Here is a 20,436-nt window from a genome sequence, read left to right as displayed (position 1 = left end):
GTATCCTCAGCACTCCAGTTGATAAGCCACCAAGTTCCATTAACAAACTCTCATTATCATGACAATGAAGACTCAAAACTAAAGCTGCTAGGCCACCCCAGTCCTGGTGTACCATAAATGCTGAGTGCAATCTCAGGATAGCCCAGTGGTCCCCAACCAGTGGCTTGTAAGCAACATGTTGCTCCCCAACCCCTTGAATGTTGCTCCCAGTGGTCTGAAAGCAGGTTCTTAATTTTTAATTCCTGGCCTGGACTTTAGTTGTAGTTGCATAAAAATAAGGTGTACTGAGAAACAGAACCTCCTGTAGGCTGCCAGACCACATAGGGGCTACCAAATAACCAAGCACATCCCATATTTGGTACCCCCAGGTACGTTTTTCATGCATGCACTGCTCCCCAACTCTTTTTATATTTGATAGTAGGTCACAGGTAAAAAAGGTTGGGCACCCCTGGTCTAGCCTAATACACAGAGGAAAAGAAAAGCACACCTAGGGGCAGATTTATTAAAGTACGATTTTCGTATTGTTAAAAAGTACGATTGGAACTACGAAAATTTCTGATGTGCGATACGATTTTGTTGCACAAATTGACGCAAAGCACGAAAAAGTTGCGTAATTTAACGAAAATATTGTGGAAATTATGTATAGTATTTTTCCCATTCTGACCCATGCGTACTTTGATACATGTGCCCCCTAAAGTCAATTCTAATACCTGGGTGCCAGTGCAAGAATTAAAATATAATAAGTCCGAGTGATGGCACTCCACAGGAATATACACAGAGGATAAATCAAGCAAATATAAGGTTTATTTAATCCAATGTTTTGGTTCCACACAGAAACCTTAATCAGGGAAACCAATATATATGGCTGGGCATATCGGTTTGCTTGAATGTCTTGAACCAAAACTACAACATATAAATAAATGCTTATTTATTTTTCATAACTTTTCTTAAGGTCTCCTTGCTTACACACTGGACTTGCATGTATAAAGGTAGGACGTGGGCTGCCTATAATACATACCTACATCTAACTCTGTATATGGATTTATGTGTATGATAGGCAGATAGATTAATACACAGTTGTGAGGTATTATTTGAGCAGTGGGTCCATTCAATTAATTAATTCTAATATAAATGCTAATCAAGATCTCTAAAGGGCTAATTACCACAGTCCGATACTGTAAATACCTAAAGAATGTGTAACACTTGTTTGGGTCCCTACAAATGCATATACTTTACTGCACAGATAAAAAATGTTCACATTAATACAATTACCGATTAACACTGCAGGTTGGTATATCATACCTACTACAGCAACATGAAACATAACACGTTATACTCATAAATAAGGCGATTCTAGAACTTCTGACGTTCCCAGGTAAAACTACATTTCCCAGCAGCCGCGGAGTTCCGGTCCCGCCCATTGTAGGAGGGGCTTGTCACGCGGGAGGGCGGTGGCGGCGGGAGTTGTTGGAAGCTTGGGGACAGTACAGTGTAGAACACAGCATTTGGTGTGGGGTGAGTTTTTAATCTCCATATATGTTTTAGGGGGCATTTTAGTTTGATAGCGTTTAGCGCTGTGCATGAGTGTTTTTTAGTATCTGACCTTATTTGACGCAAAGGGCCGTATAAACTTGGCATGACTGAGATGTGGGCCTGGACTGGGGTGGGTGGTGGCCTAAGGCTTGCACTTATACATTTTGCCTACTAGTTTCGTGCACAGAGTATGATTTGGCATTTGCTATTTGTACCAGTCAGTAAAACAGTAAACTGAATTACTTGGTGCTTAATATCGGTTATAAATCTTTCTATACCCCTTATATATGGGCCTGCTCTCCCACCCTCGTTTTTCAAGTACTGGCATAACAAGCGCAACATAACTTACATATAGATAACTGAGTATGTATATCTGATATGTATATACGTGTGTATGCGTAGTTATAGATATACATTCATATTATACATATATAATAAGCAGGATAATTGGGGAGGATCCCCACCCACCCACTGTGGAATGAGAATACTCAGCACTTTCACTGTTCAGTTATATTTATAGCACTTTGACTGCATTTGCCATGTGACTCGTCTATATGAAAGTTAAAGGGGAAGCTCAAGTAAACTTTAGTATGTTATAGACATATTCTTATGAAGTTTTAAAATGGTCATCATTTATAGCTTTTCATGGTTTTCTGACTAATAGTTTGTCTATTCTGTTTATTTCTGGCCTAGAACTGAACATACTTGTTTTTTAAAGTTTTTGGACAACAAGCAACCAGAACTAGACTGTAGGGCATCTATTGGGGGGCCTTTTACATTACATGGGCTTCTATTTCTATTTGGTCCCTCTGCTATTTATCTTCCATTCCAACTTTCCGTCTGGTGCCATTTTGCAAGGCAATTAAACCCTATGAATGAGACAGTAGTTAAAATGATAATCTGGACAAAAAATGTAAAAAAAAATTAAGAATTTTACAAATTTTTAGAATTTAATGGTCTACTTTTATACTAGAAGTTCATTTTAAAGGGGCAGTATACACCTATGTAGACAATTTTTCCCCATGTGAGCAAAATAGGCATGGCCATCTCCCACAGAGTATATTTTAAAGGAGAAGGAAAGTCTCAGTCACTTGTGGGGTGCCAAAATGTTAGGCATCCCCCAGTATTGTATTCACTCACCTGATTCCCCAGGCAGGTTCTCCTGTTAGCAGAAAACTGCAGTGGCCTGAGGCATGTGCGTAGAGTGAAAGAACTATCAAAGTTTGGCTTTTCACTCTACTGCGCATGCACAAGTGTCACCAAGAAAGGACAGGTCTCACTCTCTGGTACCTTGGGCTGGTGCAGTTTTTGGCTAATGGGAGCACCAACAGATCACAGGAGACTAATCTTTTAGTGTGCCATCAGCCTAAGTTCTACTGGTCCAGTAATATACAGCCAGTTTGGCAACCTTGCTCATAACATTTTGTAGTAATTTTTGTTGTAGGACACCACAATATTTGATATAATCTCTTTCTTTATTTTGCTTGGTTCTATCAACCCAGTGTCTTGATAGCTGGAGTGTAATTCATAAAATGCAGTCTAATCTCTATTGTACATACCCACATCTTGAGTTTTTGCACATTTTATCTTTGTGGTCCTACCACCTTAAAATATATTTAAATTGCTACATTTCTTAGTTTTTACACATTTTCCCCACTTATTACCACAAAATTTTGTTTACCTAAAAAGGCCTTTGTCCTCTGTAAATGTTTTAGTTGATTTGGAATTCAGTATTTACAGGATTAGGATTTTAGCTAACTTGCATCTTCTATGACTATTAACAAATCAGTTATTGTATTAGGTTGTGCCTCTGACGTTCAGAGTGGTTTTGGAAATGCAGTTCCACAGAGTCAAATTAATGCTGCACTGTGTAAACACCTTAACATTACCACAGTAAAGTATTGTTTCAAAGAAAAAAATGACTCCTGTGAATATATCTCTTGAATAATTGAGGCTTGTGTTGCTTGAACACATTTCCATTACTTTTACATGTTATTTTGGATTTTACAACATTTTTTATGGTCCACAGAAAAAATAAAAATAGTGATCTACGTTTTTTTCTTTAAAATCTGTCCTTTTAATAAATATTTGTATATGACTGTAGGTGTTAAGATTGTTAAATGACTTCTATCTTGCAAAAATAAAAAGTTTAGTCTACTGGAAATGTGGGCTAATAAAGCCTGAACTCTAGTTTGGGAAAACAAAAGTATTGCAAGCACAAGGCACCCACACCAGGAGGGGCTTCTGGTATGGACAACCATGTTTGATGTACATCAATGTACATAATAATTTAGTGCCCCAGCAATGTGTGTGTTGAGGGATTAGGGCACATACCCGCATACATCCACATAATGAGCGAGTTGGAGCCTTTTCTTATGTGGAAATATGTGCACCAACTGTGTATCACTTATTAAATTCCCCAACATCTCCTGACAGGCCTAATTAGAGTTAGCTGTCTAAAGGTGGCCATACACAGCTCGATAAAAGCTGCCAACGGGGTTAGCATCTTATTGGCTTGTTTATTGCCCGCCTTGGGAAAGATCCACTTGTTTGTTGACCCCGCCAAACGAGCAGATCTGTCATTGTTTAAGAGCCCTGAAGTGTGTAGTCTGCTGCAAAACAGGCTGTACTGCTACAAAATAAAAGCCATATTTCTTGCTGTTGAAATAAATATTTTGCAGGGACCTGCTATATCTCCATACAGCTAAACCTTACTAATAGGCAATGGATACCTTTGCTACATTGAATAATAACATAATTGATAAAATAAGAAAAATTAAGAAACCAGAGGTTAAAACACAAAGTTCAGTGTAAAAATGAAGCTGGGTAAAACAGACTGCACAAAATAAAAAATATTTCTAATATAATTAACTGTAATCTATAAAGGCTGGAGTGAGCAGATGTCTAATGTAAGACATCTGGTCACTCCAGCCTTTATAGATAACATTTTTGCCTAACTATATTAAAAACACTTTTTATTTTGCGCAGTCTATCTATTTTACCTAGTTTAATTTTTACACCAAACTGTTCTTTTAAAACACTACAACTAAGGGCAAAGAACATGGGTAAGAAATCACTGATTATTGGGCAGAGACTTGACTAGCAGAGTTCCCGAGAGAATTGGTGTAATAGGTACCCATTATACAGAAAGTTTTGAATTACGGAATGTCTGTCTCCCATAGACTCCATTTTAATCAAATAATTCAGATTTTTAAAATTGATTTCCCTTTTCCCTGTATAATAAAACAGTACCTTGTACTTGATCCCAACTAAGGTATAATTAATCCTTACTGGCGCCAAAACAATCTGGAATAACCTTGAGTCCTATACCTGTACACTGAGGTCTGTTCCCCAAAACAGAACTTCAGAACTCATGGCCAGGATCCATTTTGGATCCTCATCCCCAACAAGACATATAATTAAACAAATAAAACAACTTTGGGGAACCATTATTTCTTATTTTGCTTGTTTCTCTGACAAAATGCAAAGTAAGGCCATGTACTCTAAAAATGTCTCCAAAGCATTAGTTTATAGAACCAGTGTTTACAGATAAGGAGGAAACAATTTAAGTGAACAGTAACTCCCTTTTTTAACATTAATTTAATCAATAGGGCTTGGTGCTTAACAAACAATTTGCCTGTTTTGCCATTTTGGGCCAATCACTGTTCCATATAGCTGCTGATAACTTAGGATCTGCTTCTCTCCACCTGATTAAAAACCGCAGGCGTAGGGAAGTGTTTGATATGCAATGTGTGCCCTTGCCCTTAAGGTGGACATATATGGGCCGATTCTAGCATCCAATAACGTTCCTGTAGACCATTTCGGAAACTTATCGGCCCGTGTATGTACACCAACAATGGGCCTGCCCGACCAACATCTGGCCTGAAATCGGCCAGATCTCGATTGGGTAGGTTTTATTGTAGGTGGGGATATTGGGAGGTCGTCAAGCGAGCGGATCTTAGCGTGTATGGCCACCTTTAAGGCTGCTCTCAGCCTGCATTTTTTTAGGCAGGCAGAAAGAAGCGAATCCGCTTACTTTCCCAGCTTCGTGTATCTGCGCTGACAAGTACAGCTGCCGTCTGAGTGCAGGTATGTCGAGCAGAGATCGGACTAAAAAATGCAACGGCAGGCCTTTTCGTGCCAATCTCAGCTCAATACCTGCACTCAAGCAGAAGCTGTACTTGTCAGTGCAGATACACAAAGCTGTGGAAGTGGGAGCTAACACTCTGTGTGCCTTTGACCTTAGAGTTCTTGAATCTAGATCGGTTAGAATTGTCAACAGTATTTAAAGATCTGGGCTTGTGTTGTTAGACTCATAAACTCATATTTATATGTTCAGCTACCTTTTTAGTTTTGTTTGTGTTAAATCAGTCAAATCCTATTTTTCTCTGTCTATGACAGAGGACAAGGAAAGTGTAAAATACAGATGCGTTGCCAACCGTAGTGACTAAATCACTGACCTTAAATCCTAGGCCTGTACTGAAAAATTCACTGGACCACTGTATCCCTATTAAACATACTTCTAAGTTGAACTGTGAACTAACAAGCCATCACCCCCAATAACATCTTCTATTTATTTGCCAGTAGTTCTAAACTAGAGCCAAAAGTGTAAGGTCCAGGGTGTTCTCAAATGCTCTGTACACTTAATTGTATGGCATCATCATTCTGATTTATTTCAGCCCTTGAACATTCTGTATCAGAAATAATCACCCGCTACATGTAATATGTTGGAAATCACTGTTCTTGCATATCTCCGGCATATCAAACCAAAAAACACAAAGGCTAATGGGAATTTAATTAACTAACTCCCACACTCTTAATTTAGCAAATATTTACTAAAAGTATTCTTGAATCTGTCAGAGCAACAGTTTAGGCAAGTTTTATTGTCTTCTGACTGAAGTGGTACAAACCGGATTCCAAAAAAGTTGGGACACTAAACAAATTGTGAATAAAAACTGAACGCAATGATGTGGAGGTGCCAACTTCTAATATTTTATTCAGAATAGAACATAAATCACGGAACAAATGTTTAAACTGAGAAAATGTACCATTTTAAGGGAAAAATGTTGATTCAGAATTTCATGGTGTCAACAAATCCCAAAAAAGTTGGGACAAGTAGCAATAAGAGGCTGGAAAAAGTAAATTTGAGCATAACGAAGAGCTGGAAGACCAAATAACACTAATTAGGTAAATTGGCAACATGATTGGGTATAAAAAGAGCTTCTCAGAGTGGCAGTGTCTCTCAGAAGCCAAGATGGGTAGAGGATCACCAATTCCCACAATGTTGCGCAGAAAGATAGTGGAGCAATATCAGAAAGGTGTTACCCAGCGAAAAATTGCAAAGATTTTGCATCTATCATCATCAACTTTAGATTAGAGGAACGGAGCTTCCATTTGAAGCAGCGTAGGTGGTTTTTCACGGTGAGGGCAGTGAGGTTATGGAATGCCCTTCCTAGTGATGTGGTAATGGCAGATTCTGTTAATGCCTTTAAGAGGGGCCTGGATGAGTTCTTGATCAATCAGAATATCCAAGGCTATTGTGATACTAATATCTACAGTTAGTACTAGTGGTTGTATTTATAGTTTATGTATGTGAGTATAGATTGGTAGGTGTGGGTTAGGTGTGCTGGGTTTACTTGGATGGGTTGAACTTGATGGACACAGGTCTTTTTTCAACCCTATGTAACTATGTAACTATGTAACTATGTAACTATCAACTGTGCATAACATCATCCGAAGGTTCAGAGAATCTGGAACAATCTCTGTGCGCAAGGGTCAAGGCCGTAAAACCATACTGGATGCCCGTGATCTCCGGGCCCTTAAACAACACTGCACCACAAACAGGAATGCTACTGTAAAGGAAATCACAGAATGGGCTCAGGAATACTTCCAGAAACCATTGTCAGTGAACACAATCCACCGAGCCATCCGCTGTTGCCAGCTGAAACTCTACAGTGCAAAGAAGAAGCCATTTCTAAGCAAGATCCACAAGCTCAGGCATTTTCACTGGGCCAGGGATCATTTAAAATGGAGTGTGGCAAAATGGAAGACTGTTCTGTGGTCAGACGAGTCACGATTCAAAGTTCTTTTTGGAAATCTGGGACGCCATGTCATCCGGACCAAAGAGGACAAGGACAACCCAAGTTGTTATCAACGCTCAGTTCAGAAGCCTGCATCTCTGATGGTATGGGGTTGCATGAGTGCGTGTGGCATGGGCAGCTTGCATGTCTGGAAAGGCAGCATCAATGCAGAAAAATATATTCAGGTTCTAGAACAACATATGCTCCCATCCAGACGTCATCTCTTTCAGGGAAGACCCTGCATTTTTCAACTAGATAATGCCAGACCGCATTCTGCATCAATCACAACATCATGGCTGCATAGGAGAAGGATCCGGGTACTGAAATGGCCAGTCTGCAGTCCAGATCTTTTCAACATTTGGCGCATCATAAAGAGGAAGGTGCGACAAAGAAGGCCCAAGACGATTGAACAGTTAGAGGCCTGTATTAGACAAGAATGGGAGAGCATTCCTATTCCTAAACTTGAGAAACTGCTCTCCTCGGTCCCCAGACGTCTGTTGAGTATTGTAAGAAGAAGGGGAGATGCCACACAGTGGTGAAAATGGCCTTGTCCCAACTTTTTTGGGATTTGTTGACACCATGAAATTCTGAATCAACATATTTTTCCCTTAAAATGGTACATTTTCTCAGTTTAAACTTTTGTTCCGTGATTTATGTTCTATTCTGAATAAAATATTAGAAGTTGGCACCTCCACATCATTGCGTTCAGTTTTTATTCACAATTTGTTTAGTGTCCCAACTTTTTTGGAATCCGGGTTGTAGTAAGAGGAATATAATATGGAAACACGTGACTGCTCTTAAGTCATACCTACTTATTCCCCATTTGCTTCTGATCTAGTCAGTAGACTGTTTACCTGCCAACCCTTCTGCTAGTGAGAGTATTAAAAAGATCTTACTGCCATTGTAGCTGAATGAAATGTGATGTTAACCAACACATTTCATTCAGCTACAATGGCAGTAAGAATTTTTATAGTAACAAAAAAAGTATAGAAACAAAATCAGCACACTTTTTGTAAATCTTCAGATACACCCTGTCTGGGAACTTGAGTCAGTGGAGTAATTCCGAGCTCCTAAAACTGTGGACTATTGCTGCTTTGCAAACAGGCTCGATTAATTACTGACTAACTGGATGCTTGGGTGGGTTGTGTGAGAGAATCTGGTTTAGAGTTATTCATTGTGTACTATCTTGCTTGACCAGGAGAGGGCTGAAGTGAGACACTTATGGAGAAATTTATGGCAGAAAATACTTTTTGGGGAGACGTAAGATATTGTATTGCTTGTATAGTTTACGCTTTGTCTCATCTCTATGGTCTACATTTACAGATTCCAGCTGTGTAAGAGGATCAGAATGGCAGAAAAGCCAATTTGGGAGCAGATTGGATCAAGCTTTATACAACAATATTACCAGACCTTTGACACTGATAGGACCCAATTAGCAGTAATATATGTAAGTCTGCATTTATACATATCAGTGCTTTGGTACATTACATTTCCAAATGTTTTAAATGTGTTTTCTTCTACTTTGCAATTTATGCTTACTGTTAATCTATGATTAGGCATTTTGCTCTTTTGTTCGGACAAAGCCGTTTTTCTTTTTGCATTTATGGTAAATACACAATACATGCATAGATTTTATTGTTATGCAACCAAACTTTTCTAACCTGTCCGATCAGCTAAACAGGCAATCACCACGTTACAAAAATATTGGGATGATAATTTGGAGCTGACACGTGGTCCAAAAATCTATATCACTGCGCGTATGGGCAGCTAAAAGAGGTTGTACATCTTTGAGTTAAAGGAAAAGTAACACTAAAATTTGTGAAAAAGCTATTCTACCCTGCACCAATAACTGCCCTATCCTGCAAACCACTTAGTATTTTGAATGCTTTAATTGAAAATACCTGTTAAAACTTGGCTTCCTGTCAATTGAACTACAGCGATACAGCGACAGAAGGAGCAGCATCCACTATGTGACAATCAATTGATCAAGCCTAGCCTTCCTTCTGCATAGGAAGGAGTCAGGCTAGACTCAATCAAACGATCAAACGAAGCTTTCTTGTGCCTGAAATAGCTCTTTCATAGCTTTCTCGTGGTAGGTAATAGAATATAATGTAGGGCCAAAAAGCACTCTCCAAACACAGATTTAGTGAGAAAACACAGGAGTCTTTCCACGTATATAACAATGCTTGGCCTACACAGCAAATAGGAACATTGCTGTTGGACCCAATATCATGTACATCTGTTACATAAGGCCCTAAAGAAATAACCATGTTAATCCATTATGTTTGTTGTCAAATTGCAGTGTTATACATGCAGTAATTGCTGAAGAGTTTTAGACTGTGCTGGAAGTAATTGCTATTAAATCCTAACTGTGTTTTATTTTACAGCTTTAGCAGCAACTTTACTTTTCTTTGTTGGCAAAAAATCATGAATCTAATAAAATTGTTTTGTTTTTAATTTTATTTTACATTTAAGACTGATGCATCATGCCTTACATGGGAAGGACAACAATATCATGGTAAAGCTGCAATTGTTGAAAAACTCTCAGTAAGTATTTTAAAAAATGTGGTATGTGGACAAAATATACCAATATTGTAAAAGTAATTATGTTAACACTCAAGCTGGTTACACCCAGCCTATATATCATAAATTTGGCAAATTCCGAACCAAAATTGCCGACATCATGTTATGAAAACTGATCCATATAACATGAATTATAACCTACAGTCATATGAAAAAGTTTGGAAACCCCTCTTAATTCTTTGGAGTTTTGTTTATCATTGGCTGAGCTTTCAAAGTAACAACTTCCTTTTAATATATAACATGCCTTATGGAAACAGTAGTATTTTAGCAGTGACATAAAGTTTATTGGATTAACAGAAAATATGCAATATGCATCATAACAAAATTAGACAGGTGCATAAAATTGGGCACCCCAACAGAAATATTGCTTTACATCAATACTCAGTTGAGCCTCCTTTTGCAAATGTAACAGCCTCTAGATGCCTCCTATAGCCTTTGATGAGTGTCTGAATGGTGGTATTTTTGACCATTCGTCTATACAAAATCTCTCCAGTCCAGTTAAATTTTATGACTGCCGAGCATGGACAGCCTGCTTCAAATCATCCCATAGATTTTCTATGGTATTCAAGTCGGGGGGCTGTGAGGGCCATTCCAGAATATTGTACTTCTCCCTCTGGATAAATCCCTTTGTAGATTTGCAACTGTGTTTAGAGTCAATGTCTTGTTGGAATATCCAACCCCTGTATAACTTCAACTTTGTGACTGATGCTTGAACATTATGCTGAATAATTTGTTGATATTGGGTTGAGTTCATCCGACCCTCGACTTTAACAAGGGCCTCAGTCCCTGAACTAGCCACACAGCCCCACAGCATGATAGATCCTCCACCAAATTTGACTTTAGGTAGCAGGTGTTTTTCTTGGAATGCGGTGTTCTTCCGCCATGCAAATCGCTTTTTGTTGTGACCAAATAACTAAATTTTTGTCTCATCAGTACAAAGCACTTTATTCAAAATTGACTGCGGCTTGTCTTAATGAGTTTTTGCATACAACAAGTGACTCTGAGTGCAGAAAGGGCTTTTTCTCATCACCCTGCCATACAGATGTTCTTTGTGAAAATTGAGCTGAATTGTAGAACTATGTACAGTCGTGGGCAAAAGGTTTGAGAATGACACAAGTATTAGCTTCTGTGATGTACTGAAATATAATTACAAGCACTTCATACGTTTCAAAGGATTTTATCGACAATTACATGACATTTATGCAATAAATCGCTTCTTGGAGTTTGTCAGAATTAGTGGGTTTTCGTTTGTCCACCCGCCTCTTGAGGATTGACCACAAGTTCTCAATGGGATTAAGATCTGGGGAGTTTCCAGGCCATGGACCCAAAATTTCAATGTTTGGTCCCCGAGCCACTTAGTTATGACTTTTGCCTTATGGCACGGTGCTCCGTCATGCTGGAAAATGCATTGTTCTTCACCAAACTGTTGTTGGAAGTAGTTGCTGTTGAAGGGTGTTTTGGTACCATTCTTTATTCATGGCTGTGTTTTTGGGCAAAATTGTGAGTGAGCCCACTCCCTTGGATGAGAAGCAACCCCACACATGAATGGTCTCAGGATGCTTTACTGTTGGCATGACACAGGATTGATGGTAGCGCTCACCTTTTCTTCTCCGGACAAGCCTTTTTCCAGATGCCCCAAACAATCGAAAAGCGGCTTAGTAGCCACAATATCCTTGCCTGTGAAGCCATTTTTATGCAACGCAATGATGGCTGCACACTTTTCTTTGCAGGTCACCATGGTTAACAATGGAAGAACAATGATTTCAAGCATCACCCTCCTTTTAACATGTCAAGTCTGCCATTCTAACCCAATCAGCCTGACATAATGATCTCCAGCCTTGTGCTCGTCAACATTCTCACCTGAGTTAACAAGACGATTACTGAAATTATCTCAGCAGGTCCTTAATGACAGCAATGAAATGCAGTGGAAAGGTTTTTTGGGATAAAGTTAATTTTCATGGCAAAGAAGGACTATGCAATTCATCTGATCACTCTTCATAACATTCTGGAGTATATGCAAATTGCTATTATAAAAACTTAAGCAGCAACTTTTCCAATATTTATGTAATTCTCAAAAATTTTGGCCACGACTGTACAGATACACCATCTGCAGCAAGATGCTCTTGCAGGTGTTTGGAGGTGATCTTTGGGTTGTCTGTAACCATTCTCATAATCCTCTGCATATGCTGTTTCTGTATTTTTCTTCGCCTGCCAGACCTGGGTTTTATAGCCACTGTGCCTGTGTCCATTTCCTGATTACATTCCTTACAGTTGTAGCCTTCCCCTAAACCATGATGAGGATCCCATGCTGTCACTCTTCAGAGGAGAGTCAAACAGAAGCACAAATTGCAATTTGCCACCTTAAATACCTTTTCTCACGATTGGACACACCTGCCTATGACATTCAAGGCTTAACGAGATAATCCAACCAATTTGGTGTTGGCAGTAATCCGTGTTGAGCAGTTACATGCATTGAAATTGGCAAAATTACAAGGGGTACCCAAATTTTTGCACAGCCAGTTTTTCACATTTGATTTAATTTCATACAACTAAATACTGCTTCACTAAAAATTTTTGTTCAGAGAACACCCCAGTACTCCGTATTATATTATATTACACACTAACTGATGCTTTCACGGTTAAGCTATGACATCACTTTGCTTTTCGCGCCAGTGTGGGTTTATCAGTGGGGTCACTTCCACCCATTGCCACTTTGAGAAAGGCTGCAGAGGCATCTGAAATGTTAGATACACAGTGTTAATACATTTTCTGTTTTTTCATAAGTCCTGTGAGTGTGGTACCTTCCTTTGAAGTCTATACAGCGAGTATTAGTCTGCACCCAGGCATTTTTTAAGCGGATTGTAGATGTGAGTTCCTGTCTTTACCAGATATATATATGTATATGTGTATATATATATATATATATATATATATATATATATATATATATACATTCTATTTGGTTCCCAGGGTCCACCTCCCAGGGTCCACCTCCCAGGGCCCCTAGGGAACCAAATAGAACAACTAAAAACATAAATCTAGGAGAGTAGTAAGTATTTCTACATACAGTGTTTGTTGTGTGAATTTTTTTTAGAAAGGACTGCAGGAACAAAGGGAGCAACCAAGAATGTACAGACACAAGTAAAATAAAATACTGGGTATCGGAGGAGTAGAAGGTTTGAAGAAAAACTTAGTATGCTAGCCTTTGCGTAAGGTCGGTGGCATACAAGAACATTTGTTGCCCGCTGTAAATCTGGAAAACTTTTCCTTTAAATAACATTGGACCCACTGCATGCAAACCACTTCACAAGTGGCAATCCAGTGCTATAATGGAAAATAGAAGAAGACGACATGATGGTAGACTGATGCCTATAATGTACAGCATATCTTTATATTAGTATTCATTTTCTCTGCCTACCAGCCATCTTTAGAATGCCTGATTGTCCACTTTCCTCCACTGTTTTTTATAGAGGCAGAGGAAAGCAGATACACTTTTATGTGCACAACCCTGTAGCTCCAAATAACTGGCCCGGTGTCAGCCTGTGTGGAGCTACGCAGAGTGGATATCAGTGTGAAAATGCATACATTTGCACTTTTGTGACGATATACGCTCCATGTAGCTACACACGGCCCAACGCTGGGCCAGTCATTGAAACTATGGGTATGTGTGCATAAGAGGGAATCTGCTTACTTATGCTTCTATAAAAAAAATTGCCTGCTTAGGAAAGCAGACAATCCGCTTAGGGTGCCCTTAAGGTTGGGGGTAAACTGTTTACAAAAAGATAACTGTAAAGTTGTAACCACTGACGTTTGTCTGTTCAGAAATGTTCTATGCTTCTAATCTGTCTGGGTGTGTATAAAAACCACTACTCAAACTTTTTGTTTGTTTTACAGATGCTTCCTTTTCAGAAAATTCAGCATAGCATTACCTCACAAGATCATCAACCCACTCCAGACAGTTGCATCATCAGTATGGTTGTTGGTCAACTTAAGGTAAGAGCCCTTCATATTCAGTATTATAAGTTTTCTAATATTATTAGTTTAACTGCATTGTGATAAGCATTGCTGTTTTAACCACTCTATTGAAAAATACTCTCTAGCACTCCCTGGCCCTTCTAATTTTTGTCTGGCGCTCAATACACGGTTAGGGATTGGCAACCTCACAAATAGGTTGTATAAAACAGAAAATGTAATGGCACAGTGTATGTGTAATACAATTCCATGTTGGCATGTCTTGCCTGATCTGTTGAGAAATATCTGGGAAGTTTACTTTATGCAAAATATTTTAAGACTTGGCTATTTTAACCCTAAGGTATTTAATATAATCATCTTTCCACATAAAGTTGAAAGTTAGTTTCAAAATCTTATGTTGGTGTATGGGGATATGTAAAGGAATTGCCCTTGTTTTGTTAATTTTGTACCCTGAGAAAACAATGTATTCTTGAAGATTTTTTTATGTAGATTAGGAAGTGAGGTGCGTGTTAAGGAGGCCATACACGTACCAATTTCGATCTTTCCGGCAATCATTGCCGTGGCTATTGTTATACAGTGTCCTCTAATTGTGGCCTAATGGGCCCCTATACAGTTGATACATTGCTAACTAAATTAAGGTTAAGGAAGAAGTACTTCTTTAAGTGTTTACCTATCTGAGCTTTCACCTCTTGGTCAGCTAGTAAAGTTTCATTCTCCAGTTAGTAAATTTGGTACTATGTGAAGAAAATGCGCACTGCAGCTCAAGCGGGGAATGGTCAGGCCGTGAGATATGGATTTTTGTGTGGTGGGGAAGTTCTATGGCTGTTTAATTCAGGAAAAAGTAATCTATCTGGGTGTGCAGTGAGTGGACAGTGGAGTAATATGTGAAATCTATTTCCATGGAATGTTTTATTTGCCATACATTGTATAGACCTGCATGTTGCAGGATAAGTCTGAACCATTTGGTTTGCTGATCTGGCCTAGAGGATTGGGGAGGACTGGATCTGTCTTGTTGAGTGTATTAGATTAAAGTCCCCTGCCAGTACCAGGGGTAATTCTGTAAACATGACTATTGTGTCCAAAATTTTTGAAAGCAATTTAGTTGACCTTAATTTGGCAGGTACACATTGATTAGGAGTACTTTCTTCCCTTCTACGTGCATGTGGAGTATTAAATAGCGCCCTTGGGGGTCCATAGCTGTTTTGGTTGTATTTACTGCTGAGTTTTTATGAAATAGGACCGCCACTTTTTTTTTTTTTTCTTGTAAGATGTGTAATATGCTAGGGGGCATAGTTGGGATTTTTAGTGTGTCTGCGTGCAGATGTGTTTCCTGTGGGGCTAGCCATCTTTTTTTGGGTGTGTTAAGTAATTTTACATTCAGTAAGATTATTCAGACCAGCATGGTGGTCTTGTACCATTATTTTTGGGTATGTGTCTCCCTTATTATTGTTTCCTGATTTGGTATTCTGTGAGAGCCTCCTCCCCAATAACCCAGCCTAGTTGGTATGTTTCAGTTGGTGTAGATAGCACAATTACAAACTCCAATACATAACTGAACAATGTAAACACTAACTTTATCATAAAAAAAACACAACAATCCAGCGGTCAGTTGTCATTCCTTCCACCTCTTCAGCACAATCTGAGAGGGAGGAGTCAAGCATAAGATTATGGAAATTATCACTGCTTTTAAGGTTCAGTTTATCCGGTCCATATGTCAGGTCAATACTCCAAATCTGGGAGTCAGTAAAGGGCATGAAGGAGGAGGGTAGCTCGGGCCTCCTAGATATGTGGTCACTGTACAACTGCTCTCTTTCTTTGCAGTGTAGTGAAGTCCTGTTGGTGAGTTCATGTCAGTTCAACCTTCTGGTTGTCCTTTGGTGGGGTTGTTGGAGTGCGTTTAATGAATATACACACTAAGGGGCAGACTCATCAAAGTCCGAATGAGTACAAAAGAGAAATTATTTTTTTCTAATTTATAGAACTTTACGTTAACTCTACGATATTTTTGTTAAATTCCGCAACTTTTTTTGTACTTTGCATCAATTTGTGCAACGACTATGAAAGTTTTGGAATTCATTCAAGCTTTGGTATTGTGACTTTCTTTTGGCCAGGTTGGAGCTGCAGAGTGCTATTGAGTCCTATGGAAGGCTTCCATTATGGAAGACAGCTCACAGTACAAGTGAATCCAGGGACTGGTCCGATTGCCATCTTGGAGTCAGGAAGGAATTTTTTCCCCTCTGTGGCAAATTGGAGAGTCTTCAGAGGGTTTTTTTTGGCCTTTCTCTGCATCAGCTAGCAGTTAGGCAGGTTATATAGGGATTAAGGTTGAACTTGTCTTTTTGTGTGTGGTGTTTCTCCTGGTACTCCAGACTCCCACACTCCAAAAACTCAAAGAAAGATTAATTGGGTTCTGATAAAATTTACCACTATGTGTTATTGTATTGGGTAATTTAATGGTAACATCCATAAATCAGGGACTGATGCAAATTATACCACAACATTATGTTACAGGGTATATACATTGATGTAAAAATGTCCAATACTTTCTAATATATTGTGTTTAAAGATTGGATATATGCAATTATTATTATTAACATTAATTTATAAGGGAACGAGGAAGGGAGCAAATACTTTTTCACATCACAATAGTATATTATTAAAGAGAACTGCCCTCTATTTAAAATAATCACTGCCAAAGTTCTGCTCTACTGATCTAGTTCTGACATGGCATAGACTGGAGTGCATGAAGAATATACACAAAGGCTCCATTTACTATATCTTATCTCCCCCGTGCCCTTAGATACAAGGATTAAACATTTTTTTAGATGAAGATAAGATAAATTATCATAAGATAAAACATCCTGCTTATCAAAGAAATAAAAAAGTTATTGCACATTGAAATAGAAATTAGTGGTCAAAATCCTAGTTCCACTATGCAATGAACATTTTATGGGCACAAACAAGGAGTCCACAACTAACCATGCAGTAAAATTGCTGGATTAAAATAGTGTTATAAGTACACAGTTCAATTAACATTTACATGGGACAATTAATCTTTTAATCCATTTTTAGTTTTTATTTTTAAGCCAAATTAAGTTAATTTAAAGGACATGTAACCCCCTCCACACACACACAAATGTAATCAGTGAACAGCCTATTTGAAATCTTGCCTGCCACTCCTGTTGCTTAAAGGTTAATAGTAAGGCTGCAGCTTCTCCTAAATCGGATTCCTTTTCCTCCTCTAACCCACTTGGCCCCCTCCCATAGGAATTTGGCTGTTGGCTAACTGAGCATGCACAGGTTCTCAATTCAGGTTACACCCTCCAACAACCAGTGAAGAGGTGGCACTGCTGGTTTCCATAGAAACTCTGCTATAGCTATGCACTTTGCTGGTTTTCTCACCTAACCTCTTGTCCTGGGCACAGTACAAGTACTTTTTAACTGTCAACATTACAATGGGTATTGGGCTGTTACCAAGCATTTGTCTGTATGTGTGTCTGTCTGAAACAGGGTACAGACTGTTGGAATATTCTTAATTCAGCATATAGGAATTCTGGACAAAATTTTAAGATTATTTTTTTCTCTCTATTGTTAATCAGAATGTGTTTGTTACAGGTCAGTTGTATGTCTCTAGTTTTTTTTTAGCAGACAGATATAATACAAATTCTAAAGCTAAAGAGACCATATATAATTTACCATGTCTAACTTGAATTTCTTTCCCTTTTTTTGTGCAGGCTGATGATGACCCAATTATGGGGTTTCATCAGGTATTTCTCTTAAAGAACATCCAAGACGCATGGGTTTGTACAAATGACATGTTCCGGCTAGCACTGCATAACTTTGGCTGAATTCCTACATCTGAAGACTGGATTAACTCTTCATCTACAGTTCTTTTTTTGTGGGGGTGGGGGTGGTCCCTAACAAGTCTTCATATCAACAGAGAATTTCAAATATCATACACAGAGAAAATCATCTGAAGAGTTCAGTAACACCAGGCTGCTGTAAAATTAATTTAGAACTGAAGTTTGGCGGTCCTGCATATTTTTTGGCTAATGAACACTTGTGTATGATTTTTGGAACGTATTTGCCTTTAACACAAACTGTAAAAGCATGCCTTTGGAAAACGATGAGAAAAGATTGCTTTCTATGTACAAATAACACCTTGAAGCACTTACTAAAGTAATCCAAAGTAATGTGAAATAAAAGAAAAGGCAATGTAGCTGGATTGTTAAAGACCATTTGTTTATTTTGATTCTGATGTTTCTAATTAAAACAAAGTATTTTCCTTCAGTTTTAAGTTTACATTGTGATAATAGTGATCTTTTTTTTAAAAGGGGGGGGACTTTGAAGATTTGCAGGTTTTTATAAAATGCACACAATCCACTAAACTACATTTAAAGAACAAAAATGAACACTCATAAAAAACACTTGTGTACTTTTTAAATGAACCAGATGAATTTTAGGGGACCTAATTAGGTCTTAAAACAGTAGCTAAAGACAGAGAGCATTATCTGCACACATTAAAGGAGAAGGAAAGGTACAATTACTGAGGGATGCCAAAATGTTAAAGGAACAGTAACACCAAAAAATGAAAGTGTATAAAAGTAACTAAAATATAATGTGCTGCTGCCCTGCACTGGTAAAAGTTGTGTGTTTACTTCAGAAAGTCTACTATAATTTATATAAATATGCCACTATGTAGCCATGGAGGCAGCCATTCAAAGGAGAAAAGGCACAGGCACATAGCAGATAACCGATAAAACACTATTGTATTCTACAGAACTTATCTGTTATCTGCTATGTAACCTGTGCCTTTTCTCCTTTTTCCCAGCTTGAATGGCTGCCCCCGTGGCTACACAGCAGCTTATTATATAAATTATAGTAGTGTTACTGTAGCAAACACACCAGTTTTACCAGTGCAGGGCAACAGTGCATTATATTTTTATTACTTGAAAGCTCTTTCATTTTTTGGTGTTACTATTCCTTTAAGCACCCCCAGTGACTGTAATCTGTTACCTTATAGCCAGGGCTGGTGCTTCTGTTAGGAAAAAACTGCACCAGCCCAGACATTTTTCAGGTGACTAAAGGTGTAAAATCGGGGAAATGCAATACAGTATAAATTGGTGGGACCACAAAAGAACTGTAATATGAGGGAAAACTTAAAATAAGGGGATGTAAAATTGAGGTTTCACTGTATTTCCAAACATTTAGTGGGCAGATTTACTAAAACTCTTTAACATTTCTCATTTTTTAAAATTCAAATAAACCAATTTTCTCAAATGTCTCACATTTACTAGAAAGTCTGAACTTGAAAAGTCTGTGGGAAAAAGTTGCAGAAAAGTCACGAACCTCTGAATTTTTTGACTGAAACCTGTTGTTTTTTTAGAAACCTTTTTTTCTACTTTTTCAAATTGTTGCACAAAAAAACTGTCAAAAATCCAAAAACCTCTAAAAGAATTGGAAAAAAAATCCAACCATTAGGTTGTGGCCTAGACACTTAAGGGGACCATTTACTAGTTACTATATGTTCACTTACAAACAAAGCACAAAGGCTGGAATAATTAGAACATTAATCTAAAAACAAACAAAAGTTTCACCAAAAACTTGACAGGAGTCTAAACAAGAAATCATATATTCTTCTGAATACATCCTACCATGGTGTGTTGGTAAGGCTGCAGGATTGTGTAGAGAGGGTAGTTGTCTTTACTTTCTCTGTACTGAATAGCTTTAATCTCCCTGTTTAGCTTAAGAAATAACAAATACCAAAGAGTTTTTGAGATTAAAACATAGGGCAAAGTATGTTCAGAATATATTCAGAACTCACTGAACCGATGTTAGTTAGTATGACAATCAGAATATGTAGTAAAAGTTTCTTGCACTGATAATGGGCCTGGCCAGGGTAGGGGGAACAATACTATTTTGTGGGGGAAAAAAAGACTCCTAGTGAGCGCTACATCAGGAGGGAAACTATTTTCCTCACTAAGATGCCCTTTAAAGGAGAACATAACCCACCCAGCTCCACCAGAAAGTGTCTTATTTTTGTAGTTTCACAACTGCTTCAGACCTCTTCTATTACATTTCTGCCACTGAGCTTCATCTGTGCATGCTCCAGCTGGGGAGCTCTGAGAAAAGAGAATTTAAATCAGTATTAGGTGGTGCAGGGAGCTCCTATAAGAACTGTATTGAGGGCATCCATGAAGTATACATGAAAGATAGGGATCTCAATTATAAAATATTCATTATTTCAGTGCATACATAAATATATTAA

General features: G+C 38.3%; 1 protein-coding gene across 1 annotated transcript; it reads left to right on the top strand.

Moving 5' to 3' along the window:
* The first annotated feature begins 1,489 nt into the window (after positions 1-1,489).
* nutf2 (nuclear transport factor 2) lies at positions 1,490-18,470 on the top strand. Its single transcript, NM_001011126.1, has 5 exons — positions 1,490-1,515; positions 8,937-9,060; positions 10,089-10,160; positions 14,091-14,189; positions 17,903-18,470. Exons 2-5 carry the CDS (start codon positions 8,962-8,964, stop codon positions 18,014-18,016), a joined length of 384 nt encoding a protein of 127 aa, NP_001011126.1. The 5' UTR covers positions 1,490-1,515; positions 8,937-8,961; the 3' UTR covers positions 18,017-18,470.
* The last annotated feature ends 1,966 nt before the right edge of the window (positions 18,471-20,436 follow it).

The sequence above is a fragment of the Xenopus tropicalis genome, chromosome 4 (genome assembly GCF_000004195.4).
Source record: "Xenopus tropicalis strain Nigerian chromosome 4, UCB_Xtro_10.0, whole genome shotgun sequence".
In the NCBI taxonomy this organism is placed as follows: Eukaryota; Metazoa; Chordata; class Amphibia; order Anura; family Pipidae; genus Xenopus; species Xenopus tropicalis.
Note: the sequence above shows the minus strand (reverse complement) of the source record. Positions and strands in the feature narration are given on the sequence as shown.